Source organism: Hippopotamus amphibius, chromosome 7 (genome assembly GCF_030028045.1).
Source record: "Hippopotamus amphibius kiboko isolate mHipAmp2 chromosome 7, mHipAmp2.hap2, whole genome shotgun sequence".
NCBI lineage: Eukaryota > Metazoa > Chordata > Mammalia > Artiodactyla > Hippopotamidae > Hippopotamus > Hippopotamus amphibius.
This window is the reverse complement of record NC_080192.1, coordinates 109,222,854-109,242,115: the sequence shown is the minus strand read 5'-3', so window position 1 is coordinate 109,242,115 and position 19,262 is coordinate 109,222,854. Positions and strand designations below refer to the sequence as shown.

The 19,262-nt window shown below is 40.3% G+C and overlaps 1 protein-coding gene across 5 annotated transcripts in view; it reads left to right on the top strand.

Annotated features, from left to right (window-relative positions):
• Positions 1-5,814: 5,814 nt before the first annotated feature.
• Positions 5,815-19,262, top strand: part of PPP1R21 (protein phosphatase 1 regulatory subunit 21) — a 63,907-nt gene continuing 50,459 nt past the window's right edge. The window contains exons 1-4 of one of the 5 annotated variants that reach the window (XM_057742636.1): positions 5,964-5,992; positions 9,006-9,138; positions 15,323-15,391; positions 18,173-18,319. In XM_057742636.1, the coding sequence (XP_057598619.1) occupies positions 18,185-18,319 (135 nt within the window). In that variant the 5' untranslated portion in view covers positions 5,964-5,992; positions 9,006-9,138; positions 15,323-15,391; positions 18,173-18,184. Of the gene's footprint in view, positions 5,993-6,246; positions 6,316-9,005; positions 9,139-15,322; positions 15,392-18,172; positions 18,320-19,262 lie in introns of those variants that run through there. The other 4 variants (XM_057742637.1, XM_057742638.1, XM_057742633.1 and 1 more) reach the window with 4 other exon arrangements.

Genomic DNA, 19,262 nt, shown 5'->3' with positions numbered 1-19,262 from the left:
CTTGAAGATATACATAGGTGCCCGAGACTAGAATGTGGATATCTTTGAGAGGCCATTTTTCTGTCTAACCTAACATGTTAGGTCTGCAACTAGCTCTGCACAGACCCCCTTCTGGAGAAGTTGCTTAGAGTCCTAGAAGGTGAAATACATGGAGGATTTCAAGAAAGCTGCTGATTTGCCTCAGGTAATTTCAAGTAGCAATAACTTTTATGGGGAAAATAAAACAATGAAGCAGAGAGAGATGGGAGAGGGAAGTATTTAGGTAGATGCTCAGCGAATGTCTCTCTGAAGTGGTGATGGGTGGGCTAAGACCTGGATGATGAGGATGCAACCATATCCAGATCTGGGAAAGGCCAGGCCAAGTATAATGCGCAGCAGCACCAAGGAAGGGCTGCTGGTGTCTGGAGTGTAGTCCCTTGAACTATCCCACATAAGTGCAGTGAGTTCACTATCCAAACTCCGCTCCAAATGTCTCCTACCCAGTTCCCTCTTCCAGCTAGATCTATCCTCCTACATTCTTCCTGCAGAGAAATGCTGGAGTATTGCTGGAGAAAAACAGGTGCAAAGTTTCTGAAGACTGTTTGAGGAACAGAAGGAAGGGTAGTGTAGGAGGTGAGGGGTGGTAGATTGTTCCAGTAATGGCCCCCAGGGAATCAGGGTTCTCTTTCTTCATATCCTTTACAATTGATCTTCCTGCTCCTTCTATCAAGAGGCAGTGTGTATTTCTCCACTCCTATCAATCTCGTCTAGTCATGTAATTTGCTTTGATCAATAGAATATGGCAGCACTGATCTACAAATTCTAGAGCCTAGACCTTAAGAAGGCTGGAGGCTTTGTTATCGCCATTTTGGAACATGAAGTGGGGAGGTCACAGGGACGAGACTATGTAAAGAAATATGGACTTTTTTCTAAGTTCTCTGTGGGTTCTTGAAGGTTTTAATAAGAGTGTAATGTTTCAAAAGATCACGCTGGGTGCTCTTTGGAGGAAAGATTGCAGTTGGGCAAGGAGGGAAGCAGGCAGACCAGCTGGGAGACTTTTTGAGGCATCCAGACAAGAGATGGTAGCAATGGAGGTGGAAAATAGTGGACAGATTCAGGTTCTGCTAATGGATTGCCGTGGGAAGAAAATAGTGAATAACAGTCTTCTTTCTAAAAGCGCAAGGCTACATAAATACATGTAGAATAAAGTTATAAACTTAAAAAAATCTAATAGGTTAATGTATATAAATCTGGATGTTGGATGTGACCATTTCCTCCCGTAAGACTGGGCAACAGAGAAAACCAGAAGGGAAAAAACAACTATGAAGTGAACACACAGAGGGGAGCAGGGGTGAGAAATGAGGTGTGAGTAGTAAAATGTTTCTGCTTCCCACCTGCACCCCACCTACCTCCTGGACCTTGCCCTTGGGTTATGAGAGAAACCCCTGGCTACGTAGATCAGCCCCACCCCCTTCCCTTTAAACAGCTCTAACAGTATCTATCTCATGAAGGTAGAAGTCCAAATAAATACCAAGGAACATAATGTCCCCTTTGGCATCCTCACCCCTAATCTAGGACTTATTCACCTTAGGGGTTTAAACTAAATAGTAAAGGGTTTACCACATGTGGGCACTTAATCTACCAGAGAAAATACAGCCTGCAATGGAGGCGAAGGACCAGGCTTCTAGTTTTGCTTCTGCCAGTGTCTTTCATGTGACTTTGGACAAGATATGTCAGGGCTCTGGGCTTATTCTGTCCTTCTGTTTTACTGTGACTGAAGCAGGCAAAGCATTAGGACATGGCCAAAGGAAAAAGTTACACAATTTTAAGCCCAGAATTCCTATTTTTAGTAGAGTTCTTCAAGGTTGCAAATCTTCAAATTTTGCCTCACTGAGTCCTTGTTACAAAATGTAAACTTTGGAGCTAACTGCTCAGGAAAAATTCATGTGGAGGAAAGTTCTTTTCTTTCTTTTATTCCCTCCCCACCTTCTTTTAATTTCATTGTAGAGTGATATACATTTCCCCACTGGATTAAAAAAATAAATAACAACAAAGACAACATGTCATAATAAAAGGCCCATAAGTTGTCTTCTTTAATCCTTTCCTTATATCCACCCATATAAACACTCTTTGTTGTCCATTATCTCAATAATCAAGAGTGGTGACTGGCCATGGGGATGTGAAGTCAAGCCAGAGAAAATCTTTACTTAGTTATCTTAATGATTGTATGGGGAGGTACTGGTGGGGCTAGCTGGTCTCCCAATGTCACTGTAATAGCTGTTGCATATAGCAGGTCATTACAAAGTAGAATGTATGATTTCAAAGGTTAGAGCTTTGAAGCTTGAAAGAAGCTTGATTTTCAGATGAATACAAAGATAGAGAATACATGACTCTACGGTACCATGAAATGATGTTCACTCAGAGGCTGACAATATCATCTAAGTAACCCAGTGTCATAACTGGTCATTATCTGTACTACCAAAGGAAGTTCCACACTGTTCTCAATGTATATACAATTGATTCCTATTATTTGCAGTAGTTGTATTCTATAAAATCATCACATACACTGGATCAGCGAATAACGTTGCCCCTAGGGAAAATACAGGGTTAGGATCCTGACAGCCTCTGGTCACATTTTCGTCAAGTGATCAATACATAATCTTATTTTAGGTGTGTTTCTGTTTAAAGACACCTTATTTAATTTATATTGTTGACTCATTAACATGGAACTAATGGCCAACAACTCTGAACTTGAGATCTGCAGCTCTGTTTTCTTCCTACTGTTCTGTCAGCTATCCACACATCCTTCTAATAAATTCTTCCTTTGGATCCAAGATAGTTTGAATCAGTTTCTGACACCTGCAACTGAAAAAAATTCCTAAAACACTATGCTTTTAAATGCTTTAATGATCATCACAGCACTCGCATATTTACAATAATTCCAAGCGACCTTCATTAACGCCACTCCCCACAAGTATACTGTGTTTATAGGTTGGGAACTATTGCTGGCAAGCATATGAGATAATAGAGATTCTTTAAAATTCTGTTATTGGGAAATATAACACCCATACAAAAAAACTGCACAAAACAAAAATGTACCTCATGAAGAATTATCACAAAGTTAACACCTGTGTAACTACCACACAGAAACAGAACACTGCCAGCCCCCCACCCCCGAAGCCCATCTCATGCACCGCTCCCAGTAGTCCTCTTCCCCTCCAAGAGCAATAAAGCTCCTTGCTTTTATGTTTATCACTTTATTTTTCTTTCTAGTTGTAATACTCAAGCATGCATCCCTGAATCTTATAGTTGAATTCTGCTATTTTTGAATGTTATATAAAGTTATACAATATATTTTGGGGGGAAATCTGGCTTCTTTTGTTCTGTATTATTATTTGAGATTCATCCAGTAGTTAACTGTAGTTGTAGTTCAACTTTTTTCATTGCTGTTTAATATTCCACGATATGAATGTACAATCATTTATCTATCTGTTCTGTTGATAGACTTTTTTGGCTATTGTGAGTGATACTATGAATATTCTTGGTATGCGCACATTTTTTGAGTGTGTACATAGAGCAGAATTGCTATATTATGAATATGTATCTTTGCAGGTGAGTAGATAATACCAAACTCTTCTCCTAAGTGACTCTTCCAGTTTATATTCCTACCAACATTTTATGTGAATTTCTCATTTTATACTATAACACTTGTCAGTCTTTTAAATTTTAGCCATTTGTGTGAGTGTGCATGACATCTCACTGTGGTTTTAACTTCACTTCCTCCTGATTACCAATGAAACTGAATACCCTTTTGCACCTTTAATGGCCATTTGTGTATCTTCCTTTGTTAAGTGCCTGTTGAAGTCTCTTGCCCATTTTTCTATCTGGTTGCTGGTTTTTTTCCGTATTGATTTGTAAGAGCTCTTTATATATATATTTGGATAAGGGACCTTTGTTGGAGATATATGCTGCAAACATCTTCTTCCACTCTGTGGCTTGTCTTTTCACTCATTTATTGGTGTCTTTTGAGGAAGAGATTCCTAAGTTTAATGTATTCAGATTTATTAGTTGGGATTTGAAAACAATGCAACTGACAGAGCAACTAGATTAAGCAGTGGAAATATAAATTTCTCAGTTCAGGAAAATAGACTTACACAGGCTCTCTAGCCAAAGTTGCACATTATTTCTTTGGAATGTTAGTTCTGAAATGGCATTTATTTTTAAATAATTGAAAATTCCGGTATGTTACAAACCACAGAAATACACTTACAATATTTAATTCTGCCGCTTGGTGGTGCCACGGAAAACTAATAATAATTTTTTAAAATTCTGCAAGTTTGCTGGATGGTAGGACTTGGCTATTAGCAAATTGAAAAATCTAAGTAACATTTTAAAAAGTTTGTAATCCTTTAACACATTACAATGGCTGCAAAGGGCATATGGACTCAGGCTTTCTTTACAAAATCCCAGGCTTACTTACAGTCAAACAAGAAACCAGGAGAGCAGTATTTTTAATCATGGAAAATTTCAAGCATTCTAAAATGACAAAATAACTAACATCCTTGCACCTATTACCTGGGTAATAAATGTCAACATCCTGTCACATTTAATTGAAAAAAATTAAATAAAAATAACATTTATGCTCCTTTGTTCTCCTTTTTCATTTCTTTTTTCTCACTAGAGGCAATCACAACCCAGAATTGGATGTGTATCCTTCCAGCTCTTGTTTCTCTATTTTTAGTTCATGTTCATGTGTTCACTAGCAGTACAAATGTAGCTTCGCGTTTTTTAAATGTATCTTTTCATGCTACAGTATACTGCAACTTGCTTTTTATATTTAACATAGTGTTTTGTCATGTTGATATACACAGATATATGCAGGTATATACAGATCTAGATTATTAAACTGCCGTGTTGTAATTTATGGCAAACATATAGTCTATATTTATTCATTCCTCTATGAACATTTCAATGTTGCAGTAAACGCAATGCTTAGAATATCTAACATATAATACGTCCTCAAAACATATTTAATGAAGTAGCATAAAATGTTTCAGGCAGATTACTTTTTGCTTCAATTGTCCAGTGATCTGTCGTCAACCTCCACGCTATCTGCATGCGTGGCAGGGGTCATTCCCTGAAATTTCTTAAACGCTTTTCCCCCAATCCACTGAAAAAACGCTCAGTTCTAATGTAGTCCCCGTGTGGGGGCAGGGGCGGGAGGAAAGAGTGGGAACAGAATGGACACAAAGACATCTCAATGTCAACATGTCTGGAGCAGGGCAGGGTGGCAGGAACGAGCGTTATAAATTTTGGGGAAGCCTGAGAGTTAACAATGCAGGGCATGTCCGGTGCTACCATATCCGGGAAACGAGGTAGCAGAATACAGAAGTCTTTCTCTCGGTGCGCCTTCTGAAAAATGTAACCATCAAACGCCAGGCGGTTGCCATGGGAACCAGCGGGGGAGGGCGGTGTGTTCGGCCAGAATTCTTGCTGCGCTTAGAATGTTTCTTCTTCCGGTCTTAGGTTCTTCGCAACCACCGCCCCTCTCCATAGTCCCCCGCCCACTCTGTGGGCTCTCATCATTCTCTTCCCCTTTTGATTCTCTCCTTCCCTGTTCTAGGTCGCCATCTTGGACCATGCGTCAAGATGGCGCCCCCCGGTCCCAGAGGCAGAGCCCAGGAGCGCCAGAGAGCTTGCGCGCGCACGTGCTCGCGCGCGAGCGGGTGGGGCAGTGATGTCAAGACGTTGTCCCGCCCCCTGTGGTCGCTCCGCCCCCGGCCCCACTCCGCCTTCCTCTCACCGGGCGAACCCGGAAGTGGAGGAGGAGGCGCGGCGGCGGAGGCTGAGCGGGCGGGCGCTGGCGGAGTGGTACCCTGCCGCGTGTCTGGGGCTGGGGGCGGGGGGCGGGGCTGAGCGGCTGGGGCAGCCTGGCCTGGACGGGGCGGGGGAGGCCATGGCCTCGGCAGAGTTGCAGGGGAAGTACCAGAAGCTGGCTCAGGAGTACTCGAAGGTACCCGTCGTATGCGGGAAGTAGGGGGTCCCGGTCCCTGCGGCCTCGGGTTGCCTTGGCAGAGACTTGTCGGGACAGAGGGGGACGGCGGAGGGGGCACACGAGCTCACCCCTCCTCTCTCCTCCTCCTCCTCTGTCCACCATTACCGTGCCTCCACCTGCAGCTCCCAGGAGATGGGGCCGGGCGGTGTCTGGGTCCGGGTGCGTTTATGCGGGAAGGAGCAGGAGTTTGATTCTTCCTTCTCACTAACCAGCGGGCTTGGACTGGGATGTCAGAAATCCTGGCTTCCGCCTCTGGTGCTGGTCGGGAAGGGACGGGAAAGGTGAGGACCATTTCTCTACTGCTCCTTCCTCAATTTTCCCAGCCCAGCGATGGGAAGGATCGAGCTTTCTCCTTTCCCACAGGGATGACATGAGGATAAAGAGATTTATCTGCCCCCAGTCAAATCAGAAGTGTAAATAGAGTCATGCGTGTAAACTGCTTTACCAGCGATAGGTGGTTACGAATGGATTCAGTGCTTTGGCAAGATGTTGTCTGAAGATGATTTTGGAAGCTTGAGTGCTAGAGCTGTGTCCCTTCCTCACTTTTTTTTAATCACCTGGACTGGGGCAGAGCACCCAGCAGGTACTCAGTACACATTGAATTAAGCAACATAGGGACCTGTCCCTTTGTCGTATTTATGATATCAGTCTTTTAAAAGATAGAACCCTTTTCTCGGAAAAGGGCGGTGCTGCTTCTCTGGGCAGGGTGGTTCTTCCTCAGGAATATTCCAGTGAATTCCTAAAAGCAGAATCTTACGTCTTTGGAAATTGATTCACTAGCCATTAAACTTAGTTTTCAGTGATCTTGGCATTCATGGGAGCAACGGGAAGACTTCGCCCCCTTTTAACAATTTGGAGAAACTGAGACACACGTTTTTAATTTCATGTAACAAGTATGCAGCAAGGTGAAATGAAATACTCTTTGAAAAATAAAACCTGTGCCTAAACATACACACTTAAGTCTTTTCACCATCATATGGGAGCCTTTTGGGATACTAATTACAGCAGTGCTACCGTTGGCCAAACTTCTTGTCTTTTCATTCGAATTTGTCTTAAGAGCCTGTGGCACGATGTTAGTGTTGGCAAGTTTTTATCCTTTGAATGAATATTTTTTTGTTTGAAAGGGCCAGAAGTTATTTGGAACAAATTCATGTGGTGAAGTGTGGTGAGTGGAGGATGGCAGTACTCAAACTTGGCTCTACTATTTTTGGGTGAAAATGTTTCATGAGTATAAAGTAAGGGGACTGATTTTCTTTTCTGGAGAATAAACAAGCTCAGAAAGCAATTCCAAATGGCAGAAGAGAGTTCCAGAAATATTTTGATCAGCGACTGCATTGCTGAAATAATTGTATAACCTCCCAAAAGTAATAAAAACCTTGAAAGATTTTATTCTTTTGGATACGTAAGCTCTTTTGTTAAGCAGACAATTATGTGCCGCCTGTGAACAGTCTGCCAGACCCTACTGAGCGAGGCAGAGTTCCACCTTAAGGACAACTCTAATAGAATGTTCAAACGTTTTACATAATTATGATGCAGGATGACAGGTGTTAGTTCAGTGGGAGTACAGAAGAAATGGCGGGTAAGGGTGGAAGTTACTCAGATTGGGGAGTGGGGAATAGGGAGGAAGGGATGGATGGTAGTACTGCAGGCAAAGGAGACAGTCTCTGCTGACTTGAAGGCAGACATGTCAGATACATGACAGAGAGTGGTGAAATATGGTTGGAGGGATAATTTGGACCCAATCATGAAGGGTCATGGTTGTCAAATAAGTTTGAACTTTGAGTAATGGAGAGACGGTAAAGGTTTTCGAACAGGAGAGTGACATTGCTTTTAGAAAGAAAACTGGTAGTCGTGTGGAGGGTGGACTGAAATGAGAAAAGATTGGTGAAAGGAGGCCAGACTATAGGGTCTTTGAATAATTTGGGGGAGAGTAATGTAGGATTAAATAAAGGTTGTGACTGTTGAGATGGAGAAGGAGACTTAGATTTAGGAATTATGGTTAAAAAATATGATTTAGCTTACCTCTTTTTTGAGTGCTTGCTTTGCACATAGCAGCAAGTTTATGAAGGATACAATGGTGTCAAGGCACTCATCCTTGTGTCTCATTTATTCTGTGGGATGTGATGAGTGAGGGAAGAGTGAGGGTTGACCCTGAAGTTGATCCATGGACTTCTCTGAGGGAACACCACTGCAGAGCAAGATGGGCAGGAAAGTGAGCTGGTTTGGAGTGAAGGTTAGATGCAATGATAGTATTTATGGTTGGAAGGCATGTTGAGGCTGTTTTATTCACATAGTAGCTTGAGGTGATGTTGGGTTAATTGCTGAAAATTTCTAGTGGAGAGGGGCTGGCTAAAAGTCAGGACAAAGGCCAGAGCTTTTGAAATAATTCCCATAAAGACTACAGTTGAACTTTGAGAGTTAATCACTTTAGGTAGATTCTTTGGGAAACACCTGTGGGAAGGATGTGACAGTAGGAGGAAATGCTAAGGAGTCTGTAGGAGGTCTGCCAGACTTAGAGTTATCTCCCCTATTGGACCAGACCATTTTTCATACTTTTAATTGCAATGTGATAGAAATTTCAGAGCACAGGAACAGGGATTGGTTGAAAGATTTCATGTGCTTTTCATTCCCTGTCAATTCTAATGCCAGGCAATTTCTAGGTAAGATGTATGCTACCTTCAGCCCTATGCCTATGGAAGGGGTATTCTGCCTTTTTGTTAGCTTCCCTGGTGCAGAAATTGTGGGCTGATGTTGAAATCCTGTTACATCTTTTTCCTTAGTTAGACTACAAAGAGAAAAGAGTTCCTTTTAATCTGTAGAAGGAGACCTACAAATCAAGCATGATCCCTAAACCAAGGACATTTGCAGAATCTTCTTATTCTTATTTAATGCAGCTCTTAGCCTGTGTTTCAGGAATGGGCCCATTTCTTCCTTAATAATTTCTGTCATAATCTTCTTTCCTCCTGAGAAGGAAAAAAGCAGCCTGAGGAGCTCCCATTAAAGAGACTGGGAGTTTCCTTAGATAAAAGGTGAACCGTGGAGGCCGAAGCAGATGAGAATTTCTGAGGCAGACAGGTTGCTGAAATATAAAGTGTTATGGAAAGGTCAGTAAAAGTGGAGATTAATAAGACCCTAGTGCTTTGGACAATTAGGTGATCATTGGAGGCTTTTAAAACTTCTGGTTTAACAGAGTTTGGGGATGCAGAAAGGTATATAGAAGCTGGTTTTCAGAGATTTATGAATTTTATAGGTAATAGATGGAGGCTGCCTCTTTGAGATGTGAGGGAAAGTTAATCAAGGCCTCCTTTTTGCTACACTAGATTCAGAATCAAAGACCATGTCTTACTTGGTGTTTCTTCCAAGGCCTGTTCTGCTTCTGATGCTCTGCTGTATCTCATCCTGGAGACGAGGCTGAGGGTACTCAGTCCTGGCTCATTTGATTCAGGCTGCTTTCTGTGCACGGCTCCCGCACTCTTGCCTGGCACCATGTTAGTGTGGAAGCAAGTTTCAAGTTCTAACCATCTTTCCAATGTTTGTGTTACTCTGGGTCAGTGGTTCAGAGTGAATCAGCATCATCAGCATCTGGGAATGGCCTAGAAATACAAATTCTTGGGTCTACCCAGGACTTACTGAATCTGAAACTGATGGTCAGACCCAGAAGTCTGTGCTGTAACAAACCTCTCTAGTGATTTGGATGCACAGCGGAGTTTGAGAACCATTGCTCAAGAAATGGTATCAGTATAGTAGCTTTTGTTCAGGTAATCTTTTTAAAGCTCTTTTCAAGGCAGTAAAAACCGGTGGGAAAGCTTAGCATCCTTTATTTCTCTAACAGTTCACTTTGCAATTGATGCTTCTTTTAGTTTCAAAGGAGATTGCCTCTGGGAACTTTTTAGACTTATACTCTTGGAGATGCTCATTTTGGGAGTCAGTTTTGATTCGGTGTGTTTGCCTTCCAGGTAGCAGGGCTTGGCTGAACCTGATTGATCACGCCTCTTGTAAGAGAAATAGACTATGGAGCTGGATTGGATTAGAATTGAGTATCAGCTTTTTTCTGCCCTAATGTGTAGGGTTCACTACTAAATGTAGTTTGGAAAACAGACTGTGTTCATTGCTAACCAGTGGAACTTCCCAGGAGAATGAAAGTGTTCTGTATCTTTGCTATCCAATAGGATGACCACTAGCATGTGGAGCTGTTGAGTACTTGAGACATGGCTAGCTCAGCTGAGGAATTAAGTTTTGTATTTTATTTAAGTAATTAAGTTTAAATAGGCATGTGTGGCTATTGGCTACTCTGTTGAACTGTGCTAGCTTAGCCCCTAGATCAGTGCATCACAAATGTAAATATCTATGTGACTCACCTGAAGACCTTGTTAAACTGCAGATTCTGGTTCAGTAGTTCTGACGTAGGGCCTGAGACTGCTCCCAGGTGATGCTGCTGCAGCAGCTGTCTACAGACCACAGTTTGAATAGCAAGGCCTTAGAAAGACGAGGGGTGTCCTGCTCTTCTTTAATTCAACTGAATTGCCAATCAGTCACTGATGAGGCAGCTAGACTGCAGGGTTGGGGGTGGGGTTTTGTCCTAGTGAATTTCCCTACATGGGAGCTGGAGCTAGAGAAAGGGTTTCGTGTGAGGGCAGGTCAGACAAGGTTTTCTTTGCTACTCAGTGACCAAATGACCCCAGCCATTAGTACATATAATGCAGCCTACAGTTACTTTATCCTTTTCCAGGGTGAGGAGCAAGTTTGTAGGCAGAGAGTAAGACTAAGTGGTATTCCCAGCTCTGTAGAATTCCTAAAATGTTAGAACTGGGAGTTTTTTAAGGATCATCCGGGCCAGAATTACTGAAGCTGTTGTCTGCAGATGACTTAAGTATTCTGAAATCAGCATTTTGGTGAGGCTTAGGTATGGGCTTCAGGTTGTCTGTTGCATATATTACTTTGTAATGGAGAAAAGCTATACGTCTAAAGATATGTTTTATAGGGTCATAAAACATTTATAAATGTCAAAATGCCCATTGTATGGAAACAGTTATGTAAGAGTGATTCTGACACAGAAGGTTGTTGAGGATTAGATGAGAAAGTGCATGTAGGCGATTCACCTCTCTTTGCGCACAAACTCTTCCCGCAGTTTGTGATCAAAGGTAGTAAATCTCTAATCTTGGGCCAATTATCCTATCACACACTGGCAAAGTGGCATGAGAGAGGTCATAGTTGGCTCACCACCACTCTCTGTGTCCTTGGAGAAACAGATTTGTGATAAGTCTGACTGAGGCTGGGCTGTTCCAGAACCAAAGTTACATAGAGCAGTGTAGGCACTGGGTATTAGAGAGTCAGGCTCAGGACCTTTGGAGATGCTTGGTGTTCAGTAGGATCATGAGGTTCAAATCATTTGGAGAAGGGTCTTAGAGAGGGACTGTTAAAGTAATGGCTGTCTCTTAACAGAGTTGTACAATGCGTTACATTTAAACACTGTTTACAGCACTTGATTAACTAAAAATTTGAGTACCTTCTCTATCTATAGCATTGATCTTTCATTGTAGGCAGGAGATACGAGGAAGTATACTGTAGTCACTACTGTGAAGGACAGTTTAATTGGCAGATGAGACATGAGTATAGAAATCATACATGAATTAGTAAACATAAAATGTACTACTTTAAAAAGTAAAATTAAAACTGAACAGTTTAGTAAGAGATGTCCTGTTACTAGTAAGTGCCCAGGGAACTGAGGGCAATGTTACTGTGGACCATAGAGGCACTGTAGAGAATGGTTAGGAAAAATTTATGGAAGAAATAGGACCAGAGTAGAAAAAAGGCTCTGGAAGAACACTTGGGATTTGGTTGGTTAAAATGAGGAAAGGCTATGTTTTCAGAGTAAGACACAGAGCTAATCAAAAGATTACAAGACAGTGAAAAATGAGGTTTGAGAGGACTAAGAGGGCTTCTGAGTTGGGATTCAGAGGGCCATTACTCTAACAAATGGAACAGAAGTGCATGGCACAGCTGCTGGAAATAGGCTATATCACTTCTGGAGAACTTTTCTTTGCTAACGGGGACTTCAGGGCAATTGTTTCTCAGTTATATCCACATCTACTGGAGTCTCAACACTGGTCTGCTAGAGGCATTAGTGGCCACCTGTAACTGTTTCTAAAACAAACACTGCAACAAACACGGCCGTTGCCTCCCCATTGTGGTGAATGCTGGTAAGGAGAAAGATAAGATTCTCAAAGACCAGACTAGTCACAGCAGTATCCGCATTTGACAAGGTGCTGGTCGGTAATGCAGAGATGTGGCAGCAGTGATGCTGACATGCAGGAAGATGCCAAATGCCAAGTGTAATTAACAAGACAATGGAGTAGGCCAAGCTTATCCTTTTCTACCTACCAAACAATAGAAAGGAATTTTGGATAAATATTTCTAAAACCTGCATTTTCTGTTGCGCGTTTCCATTGAAACTGTTTGAATTCTTATCAGTTTAGCAAACAATATTTTCCAAAGGAAAATCAAAATCATTATAATCAGATTAAGTTCCAAAAAGCAGTAATTTGAAAATTTTAATTTTGCTTTTTTGACAAAATAGGCTGTTCAGTTTGCTTTAAGTAACTTTTAAGTGTGTCTTAGAAATTAAAGGTGAGGGTTTTTTGGTTGTTTGTTTTAAAATTGATGTTATTCCAGTCCTACAGAAAATTATCCGTTCGGCGGATTTCAAGCTTCATCCCTAGTCCTTGAGGCAGTCGTTAGGAGCTTCTAAATACCATGCAGAGATACTTGCCTGGTGGTCTAGTGGTTAAGACTTTACCTTCCAGTGCAGGGGGTGTGGGTTCAGTCCCTGGTCAGGGAGCTAAGATCCCACATTCCTCGCAGCCAAAAAAACCAAAACATTAAACAGAAGCAATATTGCAACAAATTCATTAAAGACTTAAATAAATAAATAAATAAATAAATAAATAAATAAATAAATACCACACAAAGAATAGAATCATAGATCCAAGTTAGAACAAGGGTATGAAATGAAACCTAAAGACCAAAGTAGTATTGCTGTCTTTTGGCTATGTGGGTTTGAAAGTATTTATTGAATTCTGTTACCTAGGTAGCACATTATCCAAGAATATGTTGATATTGCTTAAAAGGTAAAATATTACATAGTGGAAGTCAACATTAAAGTGGTATTTATTTCTCTCTTCTGAACTTCTAGAGCAGAGTGTAAAGAGCCTAATAGGAAATACTTTAGGCTTGGGTCCATACGGTTTCTGTTGCATCTACTCATCTCTGTCATTGTAGCTCAAAAGCAATCATAGATAATTCGTAAATGAGTGTGGCTCTGTTCCAGCAAAACTTTAAAACAGGTAGCAGGCCAGTTTGGCCCATGGGCCTTAGTTTGGCAACCCCTGTTCTAGAGAATTTAATGTCTATATTATTATTATTTTAAGCAGGAAATGCTAGTATTGTTATCTTTTCTCTTCTCTTTTAAATTGTAAACTCTTTGAAAACAGGGATGGCTTTTTACTTCTGTCTCTCCCCCATATCATTTAGCACAGTGCCTTACACTAGGCAAACTATAATAAATGTATCTGTTGACGCTTTGATTCTGCTCTATTAATATGAGCTCTCTTTCCATTTGTGGAGCACTTGATGGTTTAGAAAGTGCTTTGACATAGGTTTCTTATCTGGTTCTCACAGCAGCCTCAGAAGAATGAAGATAGGGATGTATTAACCCATTTTGTAGACCATATAACTAAGGCTCAGAAACGTTAAATGAATTTCCCAAGTTTATATTGTCTAGGAAATGACAGAGCAAGATTTGGGTCTTCTTTCTTTTTTGATTGTGTACTGTTATCTTTTAACTTTCTAAAAATAGAATCAGCTCATCTTTTCAGTCTGCCTTGCTGGAAATGAATATCCTGCAATATTCCTGCTTTTCTTAGACTCAGCTCAGTTTTCTCTTGTGTGTCAGTTTAAAGTTTAGTATTCAAATATTTCTACTCTTCTAGCACAGAAAAGGGTCATTTCTGTTCTCAGGAGACAGATATGAGCTATGCAGAACTGGAAGTAATTTTTTGTTTTGTTTTTTTAAGTTCATAGATAAAACCTTCCCATTCATTTAGTTTCATTTTCTTCCATGGTCTCTGTACTGAGTCTGCAGAATTTTAGTCTGTAACCCTTTTGCTTCAGCTGCTCTGGGCTGATATATTGATTCTCACACACTCTGTGTTGTCCTTGCTGATAACTACAGAAGGGGATTACCTGCAGAAGGTTTATCTTTCAAAACCCTGCTGCTGGTGGTGATATAGATGTATACGTAGGTAAAAATTCATCAAGCTGTATAATTTTTGCTTCATATTATATGCTTTATTTAAAATAAAGTTAGACCTCAATTTTTTAAAAAATTAACTACAAAAGAAGCCCAAATGTTACCTCTTCAAAGGCTTCGTCCACCTCTTCAGCCCACTCCTTTTCTCATTTATGTGTAGGTTTATAAAATAGTAGCCAGTATGGCCTAATGACTTTATGCCCAGAGTCAAAACTGCTGGTGTCTGAATCTCAGCATTGCCACTTAACTTCTCTGTCCCTCAGTTTCATCTGTAAAATGGCAATAATTATAGCACCTATTTCATAGGGTTGTGAGGATTAATGAGGTAGTATATGTAAAGTATTTAGGACAGTGCCTGGTATGTAATGCACATTCAAATGCTAGCTGCTATTATTATTAATTTCTAAATTGAGCTTACTTCTCAGTTGCTTTTGTACACTGCTTCCGCTGATGCCTGATTACAAGTCCTCCATCCCTGAGGCTGTTGTGGGTGATGATCTTTGCATGACTAATATTAGGCACAATGTGCTTGCTGCTGGGTTTGTTGATGCCCTATACTTTTTCTCTAGAATTCTTATTCCATAATTAGTCCAGTTGTATGTATTTTACAGATGAACGGTGTGTCAGAGTTTCAAGGAAAATGACACACTCAGTACCCTATTATCTATTGTATTAGTTTTTATTTAGGGAGGTGATTTGTTTCATAGAAAGAACCATGTACGGGAAGTCGAGAGACCTGGATTTTAGTCTCAGTTTTGCATCGATTAGTTTTATGTCATTGGGCAGCTCAGCCTCTGTGTCGTTATTTGTAAAATGGCAGGCTGATGATCTGTACTAGCCTCTTCCGGGCTATTATTCTTCTTACATATATGTGAGCAGATAGTTAGTGTTCTGTTCTTGTGAAGTTATGGTAAGTGATTTCCTTGTTATCTATAAGTGATTGCTTTATATTAAAAATTAATTATTACTTCTGTTTTCAGCTTCGGGCTCAGAATCAGGTCTTGAAGAAAGGTGTCGTGGATGAACAAGCGAATTCTGCTGCTTTAAAGGTAGGCTACAGGGTATCTTGTGTTGTGAGGGTTAGGTTAGGGTTTGGTGAAGCTCAAAGCAGGGAATTCAGCTCATTTTCTGGGCTAAATTCCCAACTCTGACACTGATTCACTAGGAATGGGGGAGGGTAATGGAGTCTTTTTTTGTGTTTAACTTTCCTACTAGTTTAGGTATGAATGTGATGTGCTTTGACTTCCTTAGCTAGAAATTGCAAAAATGTATTAGTGGACTGTATCTAATGCATTTCTCTCATACCGTGCTTCTCTCAGGATTAATGGGGCTTCTTATCTGGCTTCATCTCATAGCACTCTGCGGGGGCTATGTCATATTCATGTTTCTATCCCCAGCATTCAGCAGATGGTTGTCCCCTACTAAATGGATTTGAAAGTGTGAATCATTTAGTCCATTAATCTTGCTTTGGGGTTGAGCTGTTTAACAGCGATAACCTGTGTTCATGAGGTCTGAGCGATACATTTTACCATCAGCACCTTTAACTAAGAAGAGAAATGTGATGGGAGATGAAGGAATTTGTTTCTACCTCATTTTAGTAGGCATGTAATAAATATTGCTTAGTGATATTTTTAATTAGAGAAATTAATTCTAGGATATGAATTCCTTCTTAGCCGAGTTTCAGTTAAATATACTCCCTGCCTCATTTTTCACTCTCTCCCTTGCTTTGTCTTTAGAGAAAAGGGCTTAGGATTCCCTTTACTCTTCTCTCTTTCTGGAGTAGCCCCCAACCAGTGACATATCCTGGGTATTTCCACTCAACTCACCAAGACCTGGGGATGTGTCCTTTCACTTGGCCGGTGTCGGACCCTCCACTAGAGAAATCTGTCTCTTGAGGGCACTCCCTTCTCAGGTGCTGTTCACAGACTCAGGTCTGAGATGGTTCAGAGCACCTTACCCATACTCCCAAAGCTCTCTGCACCCAAGCTGAGATTATTAAAAATAAGCTTTGTAGTCAGGGTTTGTTAGCCAAGTTATTATTTTGCCTAGATCACTGAAGAAATTATTGTTCTCTCTCCTCATGATGTTTAAAACCTGTTACTGAGGAACATCTTTCCTAGCTCGTCTTCGTAGCCCAGGCTGGTGTTTGACACCCTCCTGTTGCTGGTTGTGTTTGATTAACTCTGTGATAGTTGCTGTGGTGGCAACAGCAGGCTCTCTTTATTGAGTGCTCACTGTGTGTCAGGCATCGTGCTGGCACATTACATCCATTATCTCAGTTTTCACGACTCTGTGAGGGCAGACGCCACTATTATCATCCTCATTGCAGAAACTAGGGTTTACAGAGTTTGGGATGGAGGTCTTCTGAAATTAATGATTGGTTAATGGAATTGGAACATTGGTCACCTAGTGATTAACTAATTATAAGGATGTAAAGAAGTTACTCCTTGTTTTACTATTCATTGCAGTGGTCATTAAAATTACAGTGAGAATGACAGTTTGCCAGTTTGCTCATTAGGAATGTTAGGATGTCTTCGGTTACAGAAGGCATTTGATTATATTGGGTTTGTCTTTAATGAGTTATTAGATACAGTAAGCGTTCATTGTTTTGAATTTCTATAATTTGAAACATATAATAATTTGGACATGGGCAGGGCCTAAGTTTACCATTGAACTTCAAGTAAAAATTAAGGACTTACTAAACAAACAACAGAAAAGGAAAATGTTTTTCTCTTTAATGGAAACATATTTTATCCCTCTAGTCGTGCCCTCAAAATGCAAATAATGTCAATAGAAACAGACTGCAGCCTCTGGTTTTTAGGTTTCTGTTTCAATATCCTTAAATTCCCTATTAGTTAAAACTTGACGTCTTAGCTTTATAGTAGTTTTTCAATGAAAGTAATAAACGTACAGATCTTTCATTATATGATAGTATATGGCCATCTGTGTTTGATTACCAGTGAACAAAAAGTTGTCAGAAGGTCATAAGGAAAATATAGCTAGAATAATTTTTTTCTTCTGCTGTGCATATGGGATCTTAGTTTCCGGACCAGGGATCGAACCCATGCCCCCTGCACTGGGAATGCGAAGTCTTAACCACTGGACCGCCAGGGGAGCCCCAGAATAATATTTTTTAAAAAAATAGAGTGAAACTAAATATTTCTCTTGTTTCCCATTTTCTTACCCTATCATGGTTTAAACAGTGCAGAATGGTCAGTAGAAGATGTGTTGTTTAGATTTTAGATTTTGTCCCTATTTTCACTTTAAAGCATCTGAAAATATTCTTGTGTTAGGATAATATTGATTTTTGTCTTTGACAGATCAGAATAACTCAACCGTAGGTGTATTAAAAAAGACTTCATTTTGACTGACTTAAATTCAAGGAGGATTTGTAGGAAATGGTGCATACAAATATATTTCTTCCATTCTTGCTTACTGAAGGGCATCATCAGTGAGTCTGAGGTTCTCTTTCACATTTGAAGTTTATAAAATTGTAGCCTTAGACTTTGTGTCTCCTCACTGCCAGACACAAGTATAACAACATTATGTAACAACATGTAGTTGCGGATATTTTACTTTAAGTTGATGACTGTTACTTCAGTATATGTACGCTTTTAGTTTTATTTTTAAGTTTTCTTGGTTTGGCCAGAAAATGATTTTGTCACAAAACAGAGCTAAAAACATAGGAACTGGAATGATAAACATACAACTTGAATTCCTTAAAGTGAGAGGTTTTGATTATATTTTGGTGACACAAAAGTTTTTTTTTTCATTATTTTTAAATGTTAAGGCTAGATTACAAGGAATGGTCTGTTTTCACTTTGATGTAGGAACAACTGAAAATGAAGGATCAGTCACTGAGAAAACTGCAGCAGGAGATGGACAGTTTGACATTTCGAAATCTGCAGCTTGCCAAGAGGGTAGAGCTACTTCAAGATGAACTGGCTCTAAGTGAACCCCGAGGCAAGAAAAACAAGGTAGGTCAAGTAAAAGCAAGTTAGTGTGACCTTGTCATTAAGTACAGACATCTCCAGGCCATCCTTGTTTTAACAGAAAACCTCACCTCCAAATATTCTAAAGTTCCATTATTATACCTGGATATTGGGTCAAAAAAGCAGACATTTACTATTAATATATATTAAGTATTAGAGGCATTTTCATATGGAAGTGAGTTTTCAAAAATTTATTAGGAGCCAAAATACACATAGTTGATTTAGTGACTGAGAAAAGTGAATGGAGTATCTCATATTGGTCAAAATTATAGATATTTTTTATAGTCAGTTGCCATTAACCCAAGGTAGGGCAGATAGAATGAGAAACATTGTCAAAGTGTAAGTGCTCTCTGTGAAACTAGCAGTTGAAGTACTCATACATTAGGCTTGTAAGTTTGCTGCAGATGTATTTTCTTCATGTTTATTCTTAGGAGTTCAATTTGGTATTCTCGTCCTGAGATGCAAATATAGTTCTTTTCCCTTCTGGTTTTATATAGGGAGGTGAGATTCTGATTGCTCTAAGATGGATGATCTGGTACTTTTGATCATTCTATGATTTAAGAAGTTGCTTTTTTAAGGGCAGGAGCTAGTGATTGGGTCTTTATAAGTCGTGTGTTTGTAGAACAGCACCCCACAAATGTGTGGACTGAGGCAATGATAATAGAACAGTTGGAGGGAAGAAGGTGCGCAGTAACTGTGAAGCAGCACGGTGTGCAGGGAAGAGTGCAGGCTTTGGAGTTGAGCCCAGGCTTGAATTCTTTGTCTGCCATTTATAGTTCTATGACTTTAGGCAAATTTTTTGGCCTTGCAACCTCAGTTGTGGGGAAGATACTTCAGGTTTGTTGTCAGGATTAAATGGGATCATGTAAAAGTGCCTGAGACTGTTTTTGCCATATGGTGGGCAGTCGACATAATTATGTGTTAGTAC